General features: G+C 35.5%; 2 protein-coding genes across 5 annotated transcripts in view; one reads left to right on the top strand and one right to left on the bottom strand.

The window, feature by feature from the left end:
- The window catches only part of CCNH (cyclin H), a 63672-nt gene extending 52785 nt beyond the window's left edge, over window positions 1-10887 (top strand). For 3 of the 4 annotated variants that reach the window (XM_010831892.1, XM_010831890.1, XM_010831898.1), the window contains exon 9: window positions 9303-10887. In XM_010831892.1, the coding sequence (XP_010830194.1) occupies window positions 9303-9383 (81 nt within the window). In that variant the 3' untranslated portion in view covers window positions 9384-10887. Of the gene's footprint in view, window positions 1-7378; window positions 8202-9302 lie in introns of those variants that run through there. The other variant, XM_010831891.1, reaches the window with a different exon arrangement.
- The window catches only part of RASA1 (RAS p21 protein activator (GTPase activating protein) 1), a 109543-nt gene that overhangs the window by 21060 nt on the left and 71865 nt on the right, over window positions 1-16618 (bottom strand). The window contains 5 exon segments of the mRNA XM_010831899.1: window positions 1291-1378; window positions 5735-5891; window positions 6487-6607; window positions 14567-14645; window positions 16339-16489. Coding sequence (XP_010830201.1) covers window positions 1291-1378; window positions 5735-5891; window positions 6487-6607; window positions 14567-14645; window positions 16339-16489 — 596 coding nt within the window.

Here is a 16618-nt window from a genome sequence, read left to right as displayed (position 1 = left end):
TATGCAGGTCAGGAAGCAACAGTTAGAACTGGACATGGAACAATAGACTGGTTCCAAATAGGAAAAGGAGTACGTCATGGCTGTATATTGTCACCCTGCTTATTTAACTTCTATGCAGAGTACATCATGAGAAACGCTGGACTGGAAGAAACACAAGCTGGAATCAAGATTGCTGGGAGAAATATCAATAACCTCAGATATGCAGATGACACCACCCTTATGGCAAAAAGTGAAGAGGAACTAAAAAGCCTCTTGATGAAGGTGAAAGTAGAGAGTGAGAAAGTTGGCTTAAAGCTCAACATTCAGAAAACGAAGATCATGGCATCCGGTCCCACCACTTCATGGGAAATAGATGGGGAAACAGCAGAAACAGTGACAGACTTTAGTTTTCTGGGCTCCAAAATCACTGCAGATGGTGACTGCAGCCATGAAATTAAAAGACGCTTACTCCTTGGAAGGAAAGTTATGACCAATCTAGATAGCATATTCAAAAGCAGAGACATTACTTTGCCAACAAAGGTCCGTCTAGTCAAGGCTATGGTTTTTCCTGTGGTCATGTATGGATGTGAGAGTTGGACTCTGAAGAAGGCTGAGCGCCAAAGAATTGATGCTTTTGAACTGTGGTGTTGGAGAAGACTCTTGAGAGTCCCTTGGACTGCAAGGAGATCCAACCAGTCCATTCTGAAGGAGATCAGCCCTGGGATTTCTTTGGAAGGAATGATGCTAAAGCTGAGACTCCAGTACTTTGGCCACCTGATGCAAAGAGTTGACTCATTGGAAAAGACTCTGATGCTGGGAGGGATTGGGGGCAAGAGGAGAAGGGGACGACAGAGGATGAGATGGCTGGATGGCATCACTGACTCGATGGACATGAGTCTGAGTGAACTCCGGGAGTTGGTGATGGACAGGGAGGCCTGGCGTGCTGCAAATCATGGGGTTGCAAAGAGTTGGACACGACTGAGCGATTGATCTGATCTGATCTGATCTACAACCTTTCTTCAGAGAAGATTTTAAATGAGCATTCTCAGTTGAGCCGAACATCACAAGAGTATTTTAAGGTCAATTTAGAATGGAATTTTCCCAATAACCCTTCACTGTGTTTTTGGGGGTTTTTTTTGCATTTCTTTCAAAAATTTTTTTACACATGCAAGTTCTTATTGCTTAAATTAAAAGATGATTAGATTTCAGACATCTTTTTTTTATCACTGTAAGTACAATAGTTTTCTATTCTAGTTAAGAAAATATGGACTGACTAAAGGTTTATAGTGGTTGAAAAAACATTTAACTTACCTCTGCCTGTTCTGGAGTTTCTCCTGCAAAGTAGAAGATGTAATGTTCTTCACTAAAGTGCTGAACCACTATCTGGAAACAGTTTGGCCTTTAAAATACAAACAAAAAGTTATTAGGAAGTTCAACAAAATGTACTGATTACAGCACTTATACCAACTTTAGAAAAAAAATCAATATACTTATATAATTTATACAAAATTAACAATTCATTTAGAGAAATAATCCACTGTACTAGACTACTAAAAAGAATATGTCAGCTGCATATACTTTAGAAAGCTTTCTGTCTGTAGTACTGAAATCTATCAAAGTTTAAAAACATTTCAAAGTACTATGTAAATTATTTTAAAATAGAAAAGTTACAAGAAAATTGAAAAGTTAAAACAAAATTGAAGCAGAAGTGCTAGAACTGCATACAGCTAATCTAAAGACTTTAAAACAAAGTATGTTACTAAACTTGCAGCTTAAGGATGATACATAATACACATTTCTATGTACTGAGGAAAGACTAGACATTTGGGTTCTGTAGACCCAAAATGTTCTTAATAGCTATCTGTCAGTAGATTATGGGTGATTTTAATTTTCTTCTTTATAACTTAAAAATTTTTTTAACAACTGGCCATTTTTCATCTTTTAAAATGGAAATGTCAACAAGTGTATTTTGAGGATCAGATGACCTAATAGTAGTGTACACTAAATATTAGTTCTGTTCTTCCTATAAGTATGTACTGTACTACATATGATTTACTTGACGAGTAAATACAATATTAGTAGTTTACATATTTTTTGAAGATGTGTTGTTTTTCCAATTAGATTTGAAAGTTTAAAAGGGCCTTCAAACTTTTGTAATTTAATAAGTGTTATTTGTATTTCTTGCTTTAACCAAAGAAATATCTTAGACCTTGGTGTTAGAAGGTCATAGCAAAATACACAGAGTACAAGCTTAACATATGGATTAAAGATAAAAAACCATGTCTTCAATGCTTTAAGAATACCATAGAACAGTGGAATATGTCAGTTGAAAACTTCTGACTCTGAAAGTGGTTTGTACCAGACTAACCCTCCTGGATGGATAAAATATAAACCAAACAAAACACAACTGTATGAAGTCACTGGAGAACAATGAGGTGGCTAAGACTTGAGGGACCAAGATATAACGAGGTGAGACTGACATTCTCCACAGCCGTTCTTTTCAAGGTGTTTGCCAAATCCTAAACTGCTTAGGGCAGGAAGCTGAGGCAATAAGCAGAAAGCATCTAAGAGGCTAAAAAGCTAACCAAGCACATTCAGAGTTTCACAAGTGTTGGGAGAGACAAATAAGTTCAGGGCCTTTAGATGAGCTGGCTTTCTGTTGAGACACCTGAAGGGCTATGCCTTCAGAAGTAAGAGCAAATCAGAGATAAAACAGCCTTCACCAATACTTGCAGTTGCTTCCTAGGCAGATCAATATGAACTACCCCTACTCTAACTTATCTGGCAGAAGAACAGTCCTCTCTGGAGGCAATAACATTATGTATAGCTTCTACAGTTTGTCACATACTATGTCCACTATTTAGTCAAACATAAGTTGATATTACAGGATCAAATGACTGAAAAGCTGAAAGAAAAACAGATGAGAAAGATATACATATATTATAGATGTTGAGGACAGATACAACTTTCAAATATTTTTAATAGTAATTAAAATTCTTTGAAAAAGATAAAAAAAAGAATTTTGTTAGATAACTAGAAATATAAAGGATGACTCAAGTGGAAATTATAAAGTGGCAAATGTAATAAATAAAATTAAGATCTTAACAAATGCATTTAACTACAGAAGAATAGTGAACTGAAAGACAAATCAGAAGAAAATATCTAACCTGAGGCACAGAAAGGAAAAAAACATTATGAAAAACATAGAGGAAACTGTTTAACAGACACATGGGATGTAGTGGAAGGTTGATAACATGCAATGTGAATTCCAGAAGAGTCAAGTGAGAGTGGCAGCTGGGCTGTTTAAACAGACACTAACGGAGAATTGTTCAAAACCGACAGGAGACATCAGGTCTTAAGAATAAAGAAGCTTTGCAAACACGATAAATTTTTTTAAATATTTTTTTAAAGTAGGAACATATTGATTTAACCTTTGAAAATCTAAGAATAAGGAAAGATCTCAAAGCTTCCAGAGAAAGATGACATAAGTATACACCTTGAAGGAAAAAAAAAATATAGTCTCCAAAAGAGAAACAATCAGAATGACAAAATGTTGGAGACTCTTTACAAGGCTGAAAGAAAATAATCACCAAACCTAAAATGTAATATCCATCAAAAACATCCTTCTTAAAAAGATAAAACAATAAATACTGCCACAGTAGAAGATTCAGCCTAAGAAAAGATAAAGGTGCAAAACTCCCATGTAAATATTCAGTACAGCAATAACTCTGTATGACTGAAATGTCTTTCAACTTGTGCTTCTGAAACAGTTAATATTTAAAGTAAAGCAGTATTAAAAGTCAGAAGTTTAATATAAAGAAACAATATTAGAGACATCTCAATAATACTGAAAAAACCTGGAAAAATTGCACAGCTACACAACTAAAGCACTGGAGAAAACAGCTGAACGGCAGGGCTGACCAGCATTCCTACACCACAGGCTGGGTGAGCATTGCAGTCATCTCTACTGCTGTAGGCTGCCATGAACTTTCACATTAGACTCCACCCAGATGCTCAAGGTAAGTCAGTATACAGGGCTCTACACTTACACAAAGCAAGAAATATACAATGACTTTATCTATTTGATAACACAACAAATACTGTATTCTCAGTATTTTCAGTAGTTACTGGAGGAAATGTTCACTGCTCCTTTCTCTGGCACTGTTTGCCACCTTTGCTCTCATGAAGGAAGTGGCTCTGTGACAAAAACCCAGTACACACAAAGCAAGGCAGAGCAGCAAGACTGAGAGGAAGCCAGAGGTCTGACCTGCTACATCTGAAGGCCACGTTTCCCAGATTGTTAAGTGAGGGGAAAAAATCTTAACTCCTATCTTACCCAGATTTGTCTTTTTTTTGTTTTTTGGACAGCTGTCTTCAAGAGATATTAAGAAGTGTTTGGGGCTGGGTATCAAGCAAGAGTATCAAGGTTAAATGAATTCATCAAATACTTCATAGTATTTTATGATGATTCACATAGTATTTCATGATGATTCATAGTATTTCATGTTGATTCACTCTTGATGATTCACAATACAAACATGGGCTACAACTTCAGAATGTCCCACTGTCTGGAAAATTATTTGTTCAATTTAGCATCTCCCAAACCTATTCAATCACTTAAAAGAGGCACTGTTAAATTTCAGATAATACTAATGTGACCTCCTAAACACAATTTGGAAAAAATGACAAGCTTGTACACTCTACAGGTATTTCTCTTGAAGCTTTCCCAACTTAAATAGGAAAAACTGAAGTTGCCTAGTAGAAATGCCATCCTGCAGCAGAAAATAGATTGTTAAAAATGTGTTGTAATTATCTGTGTTTCCTTCATCATGCCTGTGTGCCTTACTCAGTCGCCCAGTCATGTCCAACTATTTGCCATCCCCATGGGTTGTTCGCCCACCAGGCTCCCCCGTCCATGGGATTTTCAGGCAAGAATACTGGAGTAGATTGCCATTTCCTTCTCCAGGGGATCTTCCTGACCTAGGAAGCAAACCAGCATATCTTGTGTGTCTCCTGCATTGAGAGACAGATTCTTTACCACTGGTGCCACCTGGGAAGCCCCCATAGCAATACGTAATAAAATTGCTAAGTATACCCAAAAACACTAGAATGGATTCGTAACAGATAGTCCATCTTTTAAGTGGTCAAATAGGTTTATTAATAATACTGATGGTGAAAGGTAAAGAAAGGCCCTTGTTACAAAAATCTAGATGGAATTAAGTGCTGAATTTGCCTTGTGATGTTCAGGATTTACTTCTATTTATTTTCTTAAAAACTGTGACTTTAATGTAAGAAAAAAAGTTTTAATTTCAAACCTGAAATACTCTCTCCTCTTTTCTATTGAAATAATTGTTTTTATACTACAGTTGTCTCTCAACATCAGCTTTCTTAGGAATCAAGTTAATATAGTACAACTGAGTGATCTAGTACTATCAGATGCATTGAGTTAACCAAGAATGATAAAATAGGAGAAAGGCGACAAGAATCAAAGTCATTCAAAAGACTGGCAGTAAGTGCAGGGAAGCACACTGCATATACAAGAGATCCATAGATTTCTATGTGATATAGTGGAAGTAGAATTTTACGCATAAGTTAGTCTAAAAGAGAAAAACAAAAATTATCCTAGAAAGTAAACATGACATTTTCAGATGATTTTCAGGCTCTCAAAATTGGTTTGCTATGCTTTGAAATGATCTGAACATACTAGTTTATTATTAAAACAATTCCAAAAATATATAGGAAACCAATTTCTTACCTGCCAAAGAGACTATCATGAACAACATAGACAGAACACACGCTGAGATCTATTAATCCTTTTGGTTTTGTAGCTCGTTTTTCACTTTCAAAATAAATAAGTTGGGCATCACTGCCCTCTAAGATAAAATATAAATTTTTCCACCTTTTTCCCTTTCCTGTTAAAAAAAAAAAACAAATTGTTCTCCCTTAGCCAAATAATGAACTATAAAATCACCGATAGTAAAATCATACAAATGATCATTGCTTAAAAAAAGTCAAATATATTTCATATTTCAATTTTTATTCCCAAAGCTTCAATAATACCAATCCTTATAAAATGAGAAAATGTAATCTATCTGTAGAAAAATATTTTGTTATATTCCTTGTTTTAATGAATTACAAGGTAAGTGACAAGGGTACCTTAACAGTGTATTTAGAGATTTCATTACAATAAATCATTAAAATTCTCGCTTAGCATTAATTCTTTTCTGGTCCTAAGGGAAAAAAATCTCTTCTGCTAGTCATGCACCCCTCATCCCCCACATTTCTTAATGCCAAACTGAGGCAAATATATAAACTAGAAACCTCAATACCATGAATGTGATAAATGTCAATAAGAATTTTCACTTAAAAAGAGTTATGGACAGGTGACCAGGGGACCAAGAATCAGATGCCAACTTGTTAAATTCATATCTCAATAAGATTTATGCCCAGTACTCACAATGTTTCTATTAAGAAGCTGAATCTTTAATCTTAAAAGTTTACACTTACCTTTTTTTAGAAGATAACCTTTTTTAACAATATTTTTATAAAAGGCATCCTTTGTTTTACGACGAATTGTATTATAAATTTCCTTGCCATCCACTGCATCATTCAGTACTTGTTCTTGATCCTGAATTTTCAAAAATATTAAAATTATTTCATGAATTCTTTATGGAAATGAAGTAAAATCTACTAAACTACCAACTTAAAAACCAGATTGTTCCTGTCTAGACATTAAAAAAATAATAATACCAAAATCTAAAATAATGTAACATACATATTAAGAGATTCTGCTTTCCAAAGAAATTTTCAAAAAGGTGCCCTTACCATTTCTCAAGAACTATTTTTTAAAATACAGTTTTTTGTGTGCTTTATAGCAACACTGTTTTGAAAACATGCATTTGTCCCAGCATAACTGATAGATTTGGACCAATTTGAGCATAAAGCAAATTCATGTTTGCTTATGCACAATTACATCCTCGAGAAATTCTAAGTCAGTGCAGAAAGCTGCACCCAGCTGAAATGCGATGCCTAAGAATACGCAAAATACATCCCAAAAGCCTAACGGCCTGCCTAGATTCACTGAGTGTTATAAGCCATATCCATCCAGCCACATCTGGCGTCCTAATGTGTCTGATTTCAGACAGTCCTCCTTTTACCACTTCCCACTATTTACAACCCTTCTGATGGCCTCTTCCACAAGAAAACTTCAGGCCTTTTTCAAGGTAAAGTGCCTTATTTATTGTACTACTTGATGCGAAAGTAACTGCTGTTTTTGCATTGTTGAACTCTGCCATCTGATTTTGGAATACATTCTTAAATAAATGTGTTTATGTTATACATCATTTTAATGCGTATTTCTCGCTTTATGCTTTTTTGCTAATGACTTATTGCTGTTTAGTTTTTAGACTGTGGAAATGATGTTAAGACAAAAAGCAAATTCGAGCGATTTTATTCGAGTTCAAATGCGTCGTAAAGCAGCGGAGATAACTAGCAACATAAACAACACATTTGGCCCAGGAACATGAACATATAGTGCAGTGGTGGTTCAAGAGGTTTTGCCAAGTAGGCCTTGAAGATGAAGAGCATAGTGGCTGGCCGTAGTAAACTGACAACGACCAACTGAGAGCAATCATCAAAGCTGATCCTCTTACAACTATGTGAGAAGTCGCTTAAGAACTCGTGTCAATCATTCTACAGTACTTGGCATTTGAAGCAAATTGGGAAAGGTGAAAAATCTCCATTAAGTGGGTGCCTCATAAGCTGACCAAAACTCAAAAAAAATCATTTTGAAGTGTCATCTTCTCTTCTTCTACACAACAATGAACCATTTCTCTATCAGACTATGATGTGCAACTAATAGATTTTATACAGACAATTGGCTCAGTGGCTGGAGTGAGAAGAAGTTCCAAAACACTTCCCAAGTCAAACTTGCACCAAAAAGAGGTCATGGTCAGTGTTTGGTTGTCTGCTGCTGGTCTGACCTACTACAGCTTTCTGTATCCTGGCAAAACATTACATCTGAGAAGTACGCTCAGCAATTTGATGAGCTGCACCAAAAACTGCAATGCCTACAGCTGGCTTTGGTCAACAGAAAGGGCCCAATTCTTCTCCATGAGAATGCCCAACTACACATTTCACAACCAACACTTCAACAGTTGAACAAATTGGGCTATAGAGTTTTGCCTCATCCGCCATATTCACCTGACCTCTCACCAAATGCCTACCACTTCTTCAAGCATCTCTGATGAGTTTTTGCAGGGAAAACACTTCCACAACCAGCCAGGATGCAGAAAATGCTTTCCAAGAGTTTGTTGAATCCTGAAGTATGGTTTTAATGCTACAGGAATACACAAACTTATTTCTCAGTGGCCAAAAAAAATGTGTTGATTGTAATGGTTCCTACTTTGATTAATAAAGATGTATTTGAGTCTAGCTATAATGATTTAAAATTCATGGTCCAAACCCGCGATTACATTTGCACCAACCTAGTATTTAAATCAGAGAAGGCAATGGCACCCCACTCCAGTACTCTCTGCTTGGAAAATCCCATGGATGGAGGAGCCTGGTGGGCTGCAGTCCATGGGGTCGCTAAGAGTCAGACACGATTGAGCGACTTCACTTTCACCTTTCACTTTCATGCATAGGAGAAGGAAATGGCAACCCACTCCGGTGTTCTTGCCTGGAGAATCTCAGGGATGGGGGAGCTTGGTGGGCTGCCGTCTATGGGGTCGCACAGAGTCGGACACGACTGAAGCGACTTAGCAGCAGCAGCAGCAGTATTTAAATATTTCTTACCCGTTTAGCATATTTCTTACCCATTTTAAATAATTCTTACCCATTACCACATATAAAAACTCTGCTAATTGTTACTAGTTTCTTGTCTTTATGTGTCACTGATGATGCTTTTCAGTGTTGTACCCGTAACTCCACCTTTCCCATAATCCTGTGGGGTTTACTGGTTTTATGACACTGCACTATAGGAAGGCATGTATCGTAACTGCTAAATCCCCACAACCCCCTACAATAAAAGAATTAGGATGTCAGGAAGCATATAAAGATATAAGTGCCTTTATAATGATCTTCCCCAAAGAAGTCAATCTTCAATATTACCATCTAGTCCAATGGACCCAATTTTAGTTTGTAGTTTGTTTGAGCAGCTCTTATTAATTAATAAGAATTAATGCAAGAATTAATATTTTATGACTTTTTCTTAGAGATTCATGGATCCGGCTGACCGTTTTATATCTAAGATATGTTATAGAATTTTCATGAATCCTATTTTTTCCTACATCTTTAAACACTCGGCTATTTTATCATCCTAGGAACCATTTCACCATGACTCAACAATTACACTCAAGTATGCTGAAGAGAATGGCGAACCACGGCACACAGACCAAACCTAGCCCACGGCCTGTTTTTGGACATAGAGTTTTACTGGAACACAGCCATGGTCATTCTTTTACATACTGTGTGTTGTTGCTTCACTACAAAGGCAAAGTGTAAGTAACTGAGACAGAGACTGAATGGCCCACAAAATCTAAAACATTTATTATCTGCTCCTTTACAGAAAAGTCTGCCGACCTTTGGCCTAGAGGCTGATGCACCAGTGAAATAAACCAACTACTGCATCACCTTTGGCGCTTTCTCCTTTGTTGCCAACTACTGCAGCATCTTTCAAAAACTACAAAAGGCCATCTTTGTTATCTGTTCATTAGTTTTCACTGAGTGCAGATCAAAATTCAGAATTCTTAATTTTTTGCCCATATTAGCAAGAAGAAAAAAGTGAAAAAGATGTTTGACACTTATAAAAGGAATCAGATGATGAAAGCAAAGCAACATCAATACTCTGATCTACTGTGATGATAAAATTGATTTTTATAAGCAAAGTTTCAGACTATAATTCTTGATATGGTAATATCCTTGATGAATTTTCTCAAACTCAAGAATGTGCTGAGAAAATGTTGTATTTCTAGGGAAATAAAGGAAATATGGTGCACTCATCTAGTTAGTGATTCAACAGGAAGGACATCATGCAATAATTTGTGACAAGAAATCTAGATAAACCTGTTTCCTAACAGAAAATGAGGATTCTTAAAACTTTTATGATTTGCATCAAGATTTACTCAATATGGCTTATAAATGGACAAAGGTATTTTGTATTTAAACATTACTGGAAGGAAACATATAATGTAGAAATTTTAAAATTCACCATATTAACCATTCTAATTGATGTTTACAAACCTAAACATAAAAATATATTACACTTACAGAGTAAAGAAGACTGTACTATACAACAAAATTATGAAACAAAGTTTTCCAAAGTATTACAGCTGATGTTGCAAGAACAAGAAAGAATCAAACTAGAACGCAGCTGAAATATATTTAAAATCTAGAATCAGTACTGCATTTTGACAGTAAAAATGTGAAAAGAACCAAAGGAATTTTAAGCAAGAACTATTATAAAAGCTGTATCTGAAATTAGGGTTTACAAGATGGATATGATTCAGGTCCGTACATGACAGTGGGTAACAGTTAGCTGCCTTCTATTTCAGGAACAAGCCTTTATAACCAAGGAAATACAGAACAAAAATTGGGGTTTACTACTTTTAATTCTTATTAAATTTCTAATGAAGTTTTTTTTTTGTACTAAATCTTCATTCTTACTCCTACAAATTATTCAGAAAATGACCAAGAAAATTAAAAAATTTTAAAGATACATTGCACCCAGATGATAAATAGTGATGACTATGTCCCTAGTTGTATAGATTTGTACTTATCAATCTTCATCACAGTAGTGATAATATTTACTCTTCAGTACAGAATGGGGCATATTTGTAGTCTACCTGGTGGCTCAGTTAAGACTTCCAGCAATGCAGGAGACCCAGGTTTGATTCCTGGGTCAGGTAGATCCCCTGAAGAAGGAAATGGCAACCCACTCCAGTATTTTTGCCTGGAGAATTCCATGGACAGAGAAGCCTGGCAGCCTACAGTCCTTGGGGTCACAAAGAGTCGGACACGACAGAGCCACTTTCACTCCCTCATTTAAGACATTACAACACTGACATGTGGATTTAAATACCTGATTTCAGGATTATATAAATCTTTCCTATTTAACATAAAGGCTGGTCAACCAATCAACAATACCTACATTCGAAGACACTACAGGCAGGAATACGACCTCACGTTCCAAGTTTTGGTAAGTTACTAGATGACAGGAGGGAAGGCTTCTCAGCCTACTCTCTCTACAAAGTTCTGGAGAAGGAAGTCTCATACATTCCTCCCAAAGGGAAGCAGATTATCTGATTGGTGAGAGTGTAACAACCACTGAAGCAAGTTTTTGCACAGACCTTAGGTGTGCAGGCTCCTACTCCAGTTGTAAATCCTGCCTTTCTCAGGTAATGGCTAAGAAAACTCATTTGATAAATGAATTCAATAGTTCTCTGAGTGCCAGTGTTGTAGTTCTTGAGATACATCAGTGAATAAATCAAAGATCCTTACCCTCAAGGAACTTGCATTCCAAAGATGGAAAGAGATAATAAACATAATGAATAAGCAAATTGAATTGTATGTTAATAGGTGGTAAGTGCTCTACAGGGTAGGGCAAGTAGCAGCAATAAATAATATTGTACGAGTAGGTCTCAATTGTGAAGCTAAAACTTAAGTGAAATTTGAAAGAAGTAAAAGAATGAGGCAAGTGGATATTTAAGGGAAAGTCATTTTGGGCAGAGTGAACAGCTGTAGCAAAAATCCTAATGCAGCAAAGATCCTGACATATTTTTTTAAAATAGCAGAGAAGCCAGTGTGAGTGGAGATGAGTGAGAGGGAAGGATGGTAGGAAGAGTTCAGAGGACCACGGGACACTGCACGCTACTGCAGGGACTCTGGCTTTTACTCTGGATGAAATAGACCACCTCTTAGTATTAAACAGAGGCGTGAAATGGTCTGACTCACATTTTAAATGGATTCCTCTGACTGTGGTACAGTTTTTTTTGTTTTTGTTTGTTTGTTTGTTTGTTTGTTTTGTGGTACACTTTTAAAGGGGAGTTGGGGGCAGAAGGAGGTAGAAACAAAGAGATGACATTCTCTAATAGTTAGAATCCTGCTGGGAAAGATAGGTAAGTGTTGCATTTCTCAAACTTCTATTGGAACATACTTTTACTCCAGGCCCAAAATATTTCTGGTGATGGTTGAATTCTATATATATACTTTGAAGGCAGAGATGGCATGATGATCCTGACACTTTGGATACAGAGTGTAAGAGACAAAAAGAAGAGTCAAGGATGACTTGACGCTTTAAGTAATTTACTTACCTTCTCTGGTCCCAGTTTTCCTATCTGTAAAATGGGCATAATTACAGAATCAACCTCATCAAATTGTTTAAAAAGTTAAATAAATTAATACATGTTAGATATGATGTCTAAAATAGTGTTCAAAAGGTTCCTCCTTTCTTCTAGTATCTGTCTCAGGAAGTGTTAGTTCCACCAAGTGAAAGACCACTGTGCTTTCTCTTTCAGCATCTTATCCTGAGTAGGGGTATGCAGGGTAACCTTAGGGGGAATGAGCTGATTCTGTTAGCTAATCACTTTTGCAATAATAAAAAGACATTACTAGCCTTTGGGTTCTCTAACAGTTAGAATCCTTCTGGGAAGGACAGGTAAGTGTTACGATTCTCAAATTTTCTGTAAACTACTTTTACTCCAGGCCCCAAATAATTGACTTCAAATAGCATTTAATGGTTTCTATGAAGTAATCAAATTGCTCTGTAATCAGCATCAGTTATTTCTGAAGTACTGAAAGCATTATAGGCACTTTTGCAAATGATAATACTTGGAAGTTTGTTCAGTTATGAAACAGTGACACAAGAATAAGGCACAATGTATATCTGAAGTAAGTTTAAGTTTTAAAACTATGCTATAATTTTAGAAAAAAGTTTACTAAATGTCAAATGCTACTTATTTTTCTAACTATAAAAAATTTAGTTAGAAAATTCTAATAAGACAAATTTAGGATGGGAAAAATGTGTGCATGACTTGTAAGCAAATAAAATTTATTACTCAAAAAGCCAATCTGAATTAGAATGCAGAATACAGCAACAGAAGTGACTGGCAGGATCCATCATTTGTAGGTAAAGGCATCTCTGATCCAATAAAAAGATCCTAAGCAGTGGTTTCTAGAAAGCACATACCATACTACATAGAAAAACGTTCGGCAAAGTCTGCCAGAACTGCCAACAAAAGGGGTGTGGGGGGGTGTGTGTCACTCAGTCATATCTGATTCTTTGCGACCCCATGGACTGTAGCCTCTGTCCATGGGATTCTCCAGGCAAGGATACTGGAGTGGGTTGCCATGCCCTCCTCCAGGGATCCTTCCGACCCAGGGATCCAACCTGGGTCTCCTACCTTGCAGGCAGATTCTTCATCATCTGAGCCACCAGAGAAGCCCCAACTAAAGTGGTACATAATTGCTAACTACAGGTATTAGGAAGGTGTCAACAAGGAAGTGAAACTTGAGATGTAAACTTGAAAGGCAAACAGGAAGAAGCTAACATGGAGATCGCAACAAAGCACTGGAAACACAACACAAAACTGCCCTCATGAACTTTCCATCTACCAGGAAAGCATGAGGAAATGAGGCAAGATTATATTAAAATGTGACAAGATGATTCTTAAATGTATATTAAGCATCAGAATAATGTTTCTCTCTTAATTAGCAATTAATAGTCGGCTATAACCGTCAGAAACTAATTGGTTAGGAGGAAATAATGAGACACTCACGACACTACAAATCACTGTGGAAGTTTAGTGGGGACCCAAAACCCCTCACAATCCTTCTTTACATCCCGGGAAATTCACTACCCCATTTTCCACATAGGAAAATTCTTAATCACTATTTTGAAGTACCTTTTACTTGCCCTGCTACAACCCTTTACCGACCACACTTTAGGAAGTATGGGCAAGATACAGACGCTAATCAATCACCTAGGCATTAATCAACTAACATTCAGCAGGAGCTCTTGTTCAAGGCCAGTCCTTCTTATGTTCTGGATTTCAGTCAGTCTTGCCTTCTCTAGGACCTTATACATGGAGTACTGCCACTACCCCATCCCTCACCCACCACTCACTTTCCTCAAGTACACACATGCTCAAAACTCTCTCACCATAAAACTTCAGGCAAATAAAACAAAGAAGTTATAAATTTAAACCCCTTTTACCTACATCATCTTCTAGCTACTGTTTTTTATTTTCTTTACTTCCCAAGCTCACCTAGATAAACCTGGCTGTGATTTATCCTTGCTGTCTCCACTTCTGCCTCCAACAAACTCACTCCTTGACCCAGTGCAACTTGGCTTCTGTCCCCACCACTCCCTCTACTCTCAAAAAGCCACCAAGGACTCCCTAATTATCTAGAACCAACATAAAAACTAAGAGATTCTCTTACAAATATTCACTTTCTGAAAGAATCTGAATAATCAGCAGTTTTAAATTTTATCCAATTTCAAATGCATGGATGTGTGCATAACCATATCACCAAAAAAAGCATTTTAAATTAAAAAGCTGATTACTGCAAAAAGAAAAACAACACTGACCTGCATGGGTACAGGTTCCTTAAGATAATACCCTTCAACAATTTGTTCTTTTCGATAGTGATCTATGATGTCCCCAATGCTGTTAAAATAAAAATTACTAACACTGACATAATTTGTCTCATAAAAATTGCAAATCTTAAAAATACACACAAACCTTGTTAGCAAGGATTATCTGTTTGCAAGTTTTTTTCCCAAAGTATATAGCCAGAATATATTAATAGAATATATGATCATTACAGTCACATTACTTTAGAAAAGCAAGAATGTTCCTAATATTGATTTACAGGTCAGAAATACTTGACTCAGAGATTTCAATTTTCTACACACTACTCCCAGCATCACTATGTGAGGAAAGGATTAAAAGTCTACTTTTTTTTCCTTTTTTTTTTTAGACAAAAATATCTGAGAGATTGAGCAAGAAATGACAGACAAATCACATTTATTAGCAAGTAGTTAGTTCAGGTTAAACTTAAGAATTTTTATCATCCAAATGATAAATTTATCAAAAGTTATCATTTACATACTCTGCTTTTATAATAAGATGGAGTCAAAAGACAAATAGAAGGTGAAAGAAGAAACAAAAAAGGGAGGGAGGAAGGAAGAAGGCAGGCAGACCAGGAGCTAATCTTATATGTAGGATTACAGCTACAGCAGTAAAGGCTTACTGATGATTTTGATTAAAACACTATAAAATATATTTGGAAAATATTACAAATAAAAAACTGAAAATGACATTATATAATGTATTTTAACACAAACTTTAACATGAGTTTTTCTAAGTATAAAAATGTTTCTCTATAGTCAGTTTGCCATTTTACTGTCCTAAATATGTAAAACCTAGAATTTTTAACTTTCCTTTAATACACTAGAGGAAAGGATATTTTAGTGACAGCTAGGCAACATTTCTCAAAACATCTTGTTAATTTATCAATTGATTTTTTCATGGTTTTCCTACTGATCCAATAACTGTTTTATATACACATAGGTGTATATTTATATATAACTGGATATATATTCACTTTTTTTCATAGTTCTTCCTACTGAAAGAATAGTTGAAATGTATATATCTTTTATCTTTGGAGATACATATGTGTATATACACACATATATATTTATCACTGATGATAAAATATCTTTGCCCTACTACAAAATTATTTCAAATTAAATATAAATAAAGTATAATATTAAAAAGTAAAACAGAAGAGTTGAAAAGATTAATAAAAAAAAGTACAGATGAATATGAACTAAATACCAGAGACAGCATTTAACATGATAGGGTGAGGGGAATGAGACAAGCAAAGAATTTTAAAGGTGAAAAGTAGGAACCAACAATTACAAATTAATACCAGCTTGGGAACAACCTAATATTGGTGGGTAACAATATTAGTAAGTCTTAGGTCATTCTTTAACTTTTTTCCTATTAAAATGTCTCACTGATAAAAGACTAATACATTTTCTTAGATTAGATGTTCTGTTTCCTACAGATAATGTATGAACTTACTAACAAATTTGCTGCAAATAACCTGTGCATTAATAATCAAAAAATTATATACATTATTTTGGAAGAAATAAATTATTAATTTATATTCATGTTTAACAATGTCTAAAAAATCCTTGGACATGATGACTAAATTACATTAAATGTCTTATAATTTGAAGTATTACAGAATCAGAAATTTTTATATAATTTTGATTCTGATAAACTATTATTTATGATATTTCAACTCTACTCACCAAAAGTAAGAGATAACTATAAATTTCTCCCAACTTACCTGTTATAATATCGGCCTCCCATCATAAACTGATTGTTTGGTGTTGGACATATTTTAAACCGCTGAATATTTTCACTGGTCCGAAAATAAAGTGAATAGTCCCCAGGAGTATTATCTGACGGCCTCACAAGAAAACTGCAGACTTGACCAACTGTAAAAATTAATCTGTTAGTTTTATTCCCTAATTATCAAATTACAAAAGAAAAAGAGTTAAGTAGTATAATTACAAAGTACATTCAAAAGCATATACAAATTTTAATTTTCACCAGGTACTTGTTTT

Source organism: Bison bison, unplaced genomic scaffold (genome assembly GCF_000754665.1).
Source record: "Bison bison bison isolate TAMUID 2011002044 unplaced genomic scaffold, Bison_UMD1.0 scf7180017864533, whole genome shotgun sequence".
In the NCBI taxonomy this organism is placed as follows: Eukaryota; Metazoa; Chordata; class Mammalia; order Artiodactyla; family Bovidae; genus Bison; species Bison bison.
Note: the sequence above shows the minus strand (reverse complement) of the source record. Positions and strands in the feature narration are given on the sequence as shown.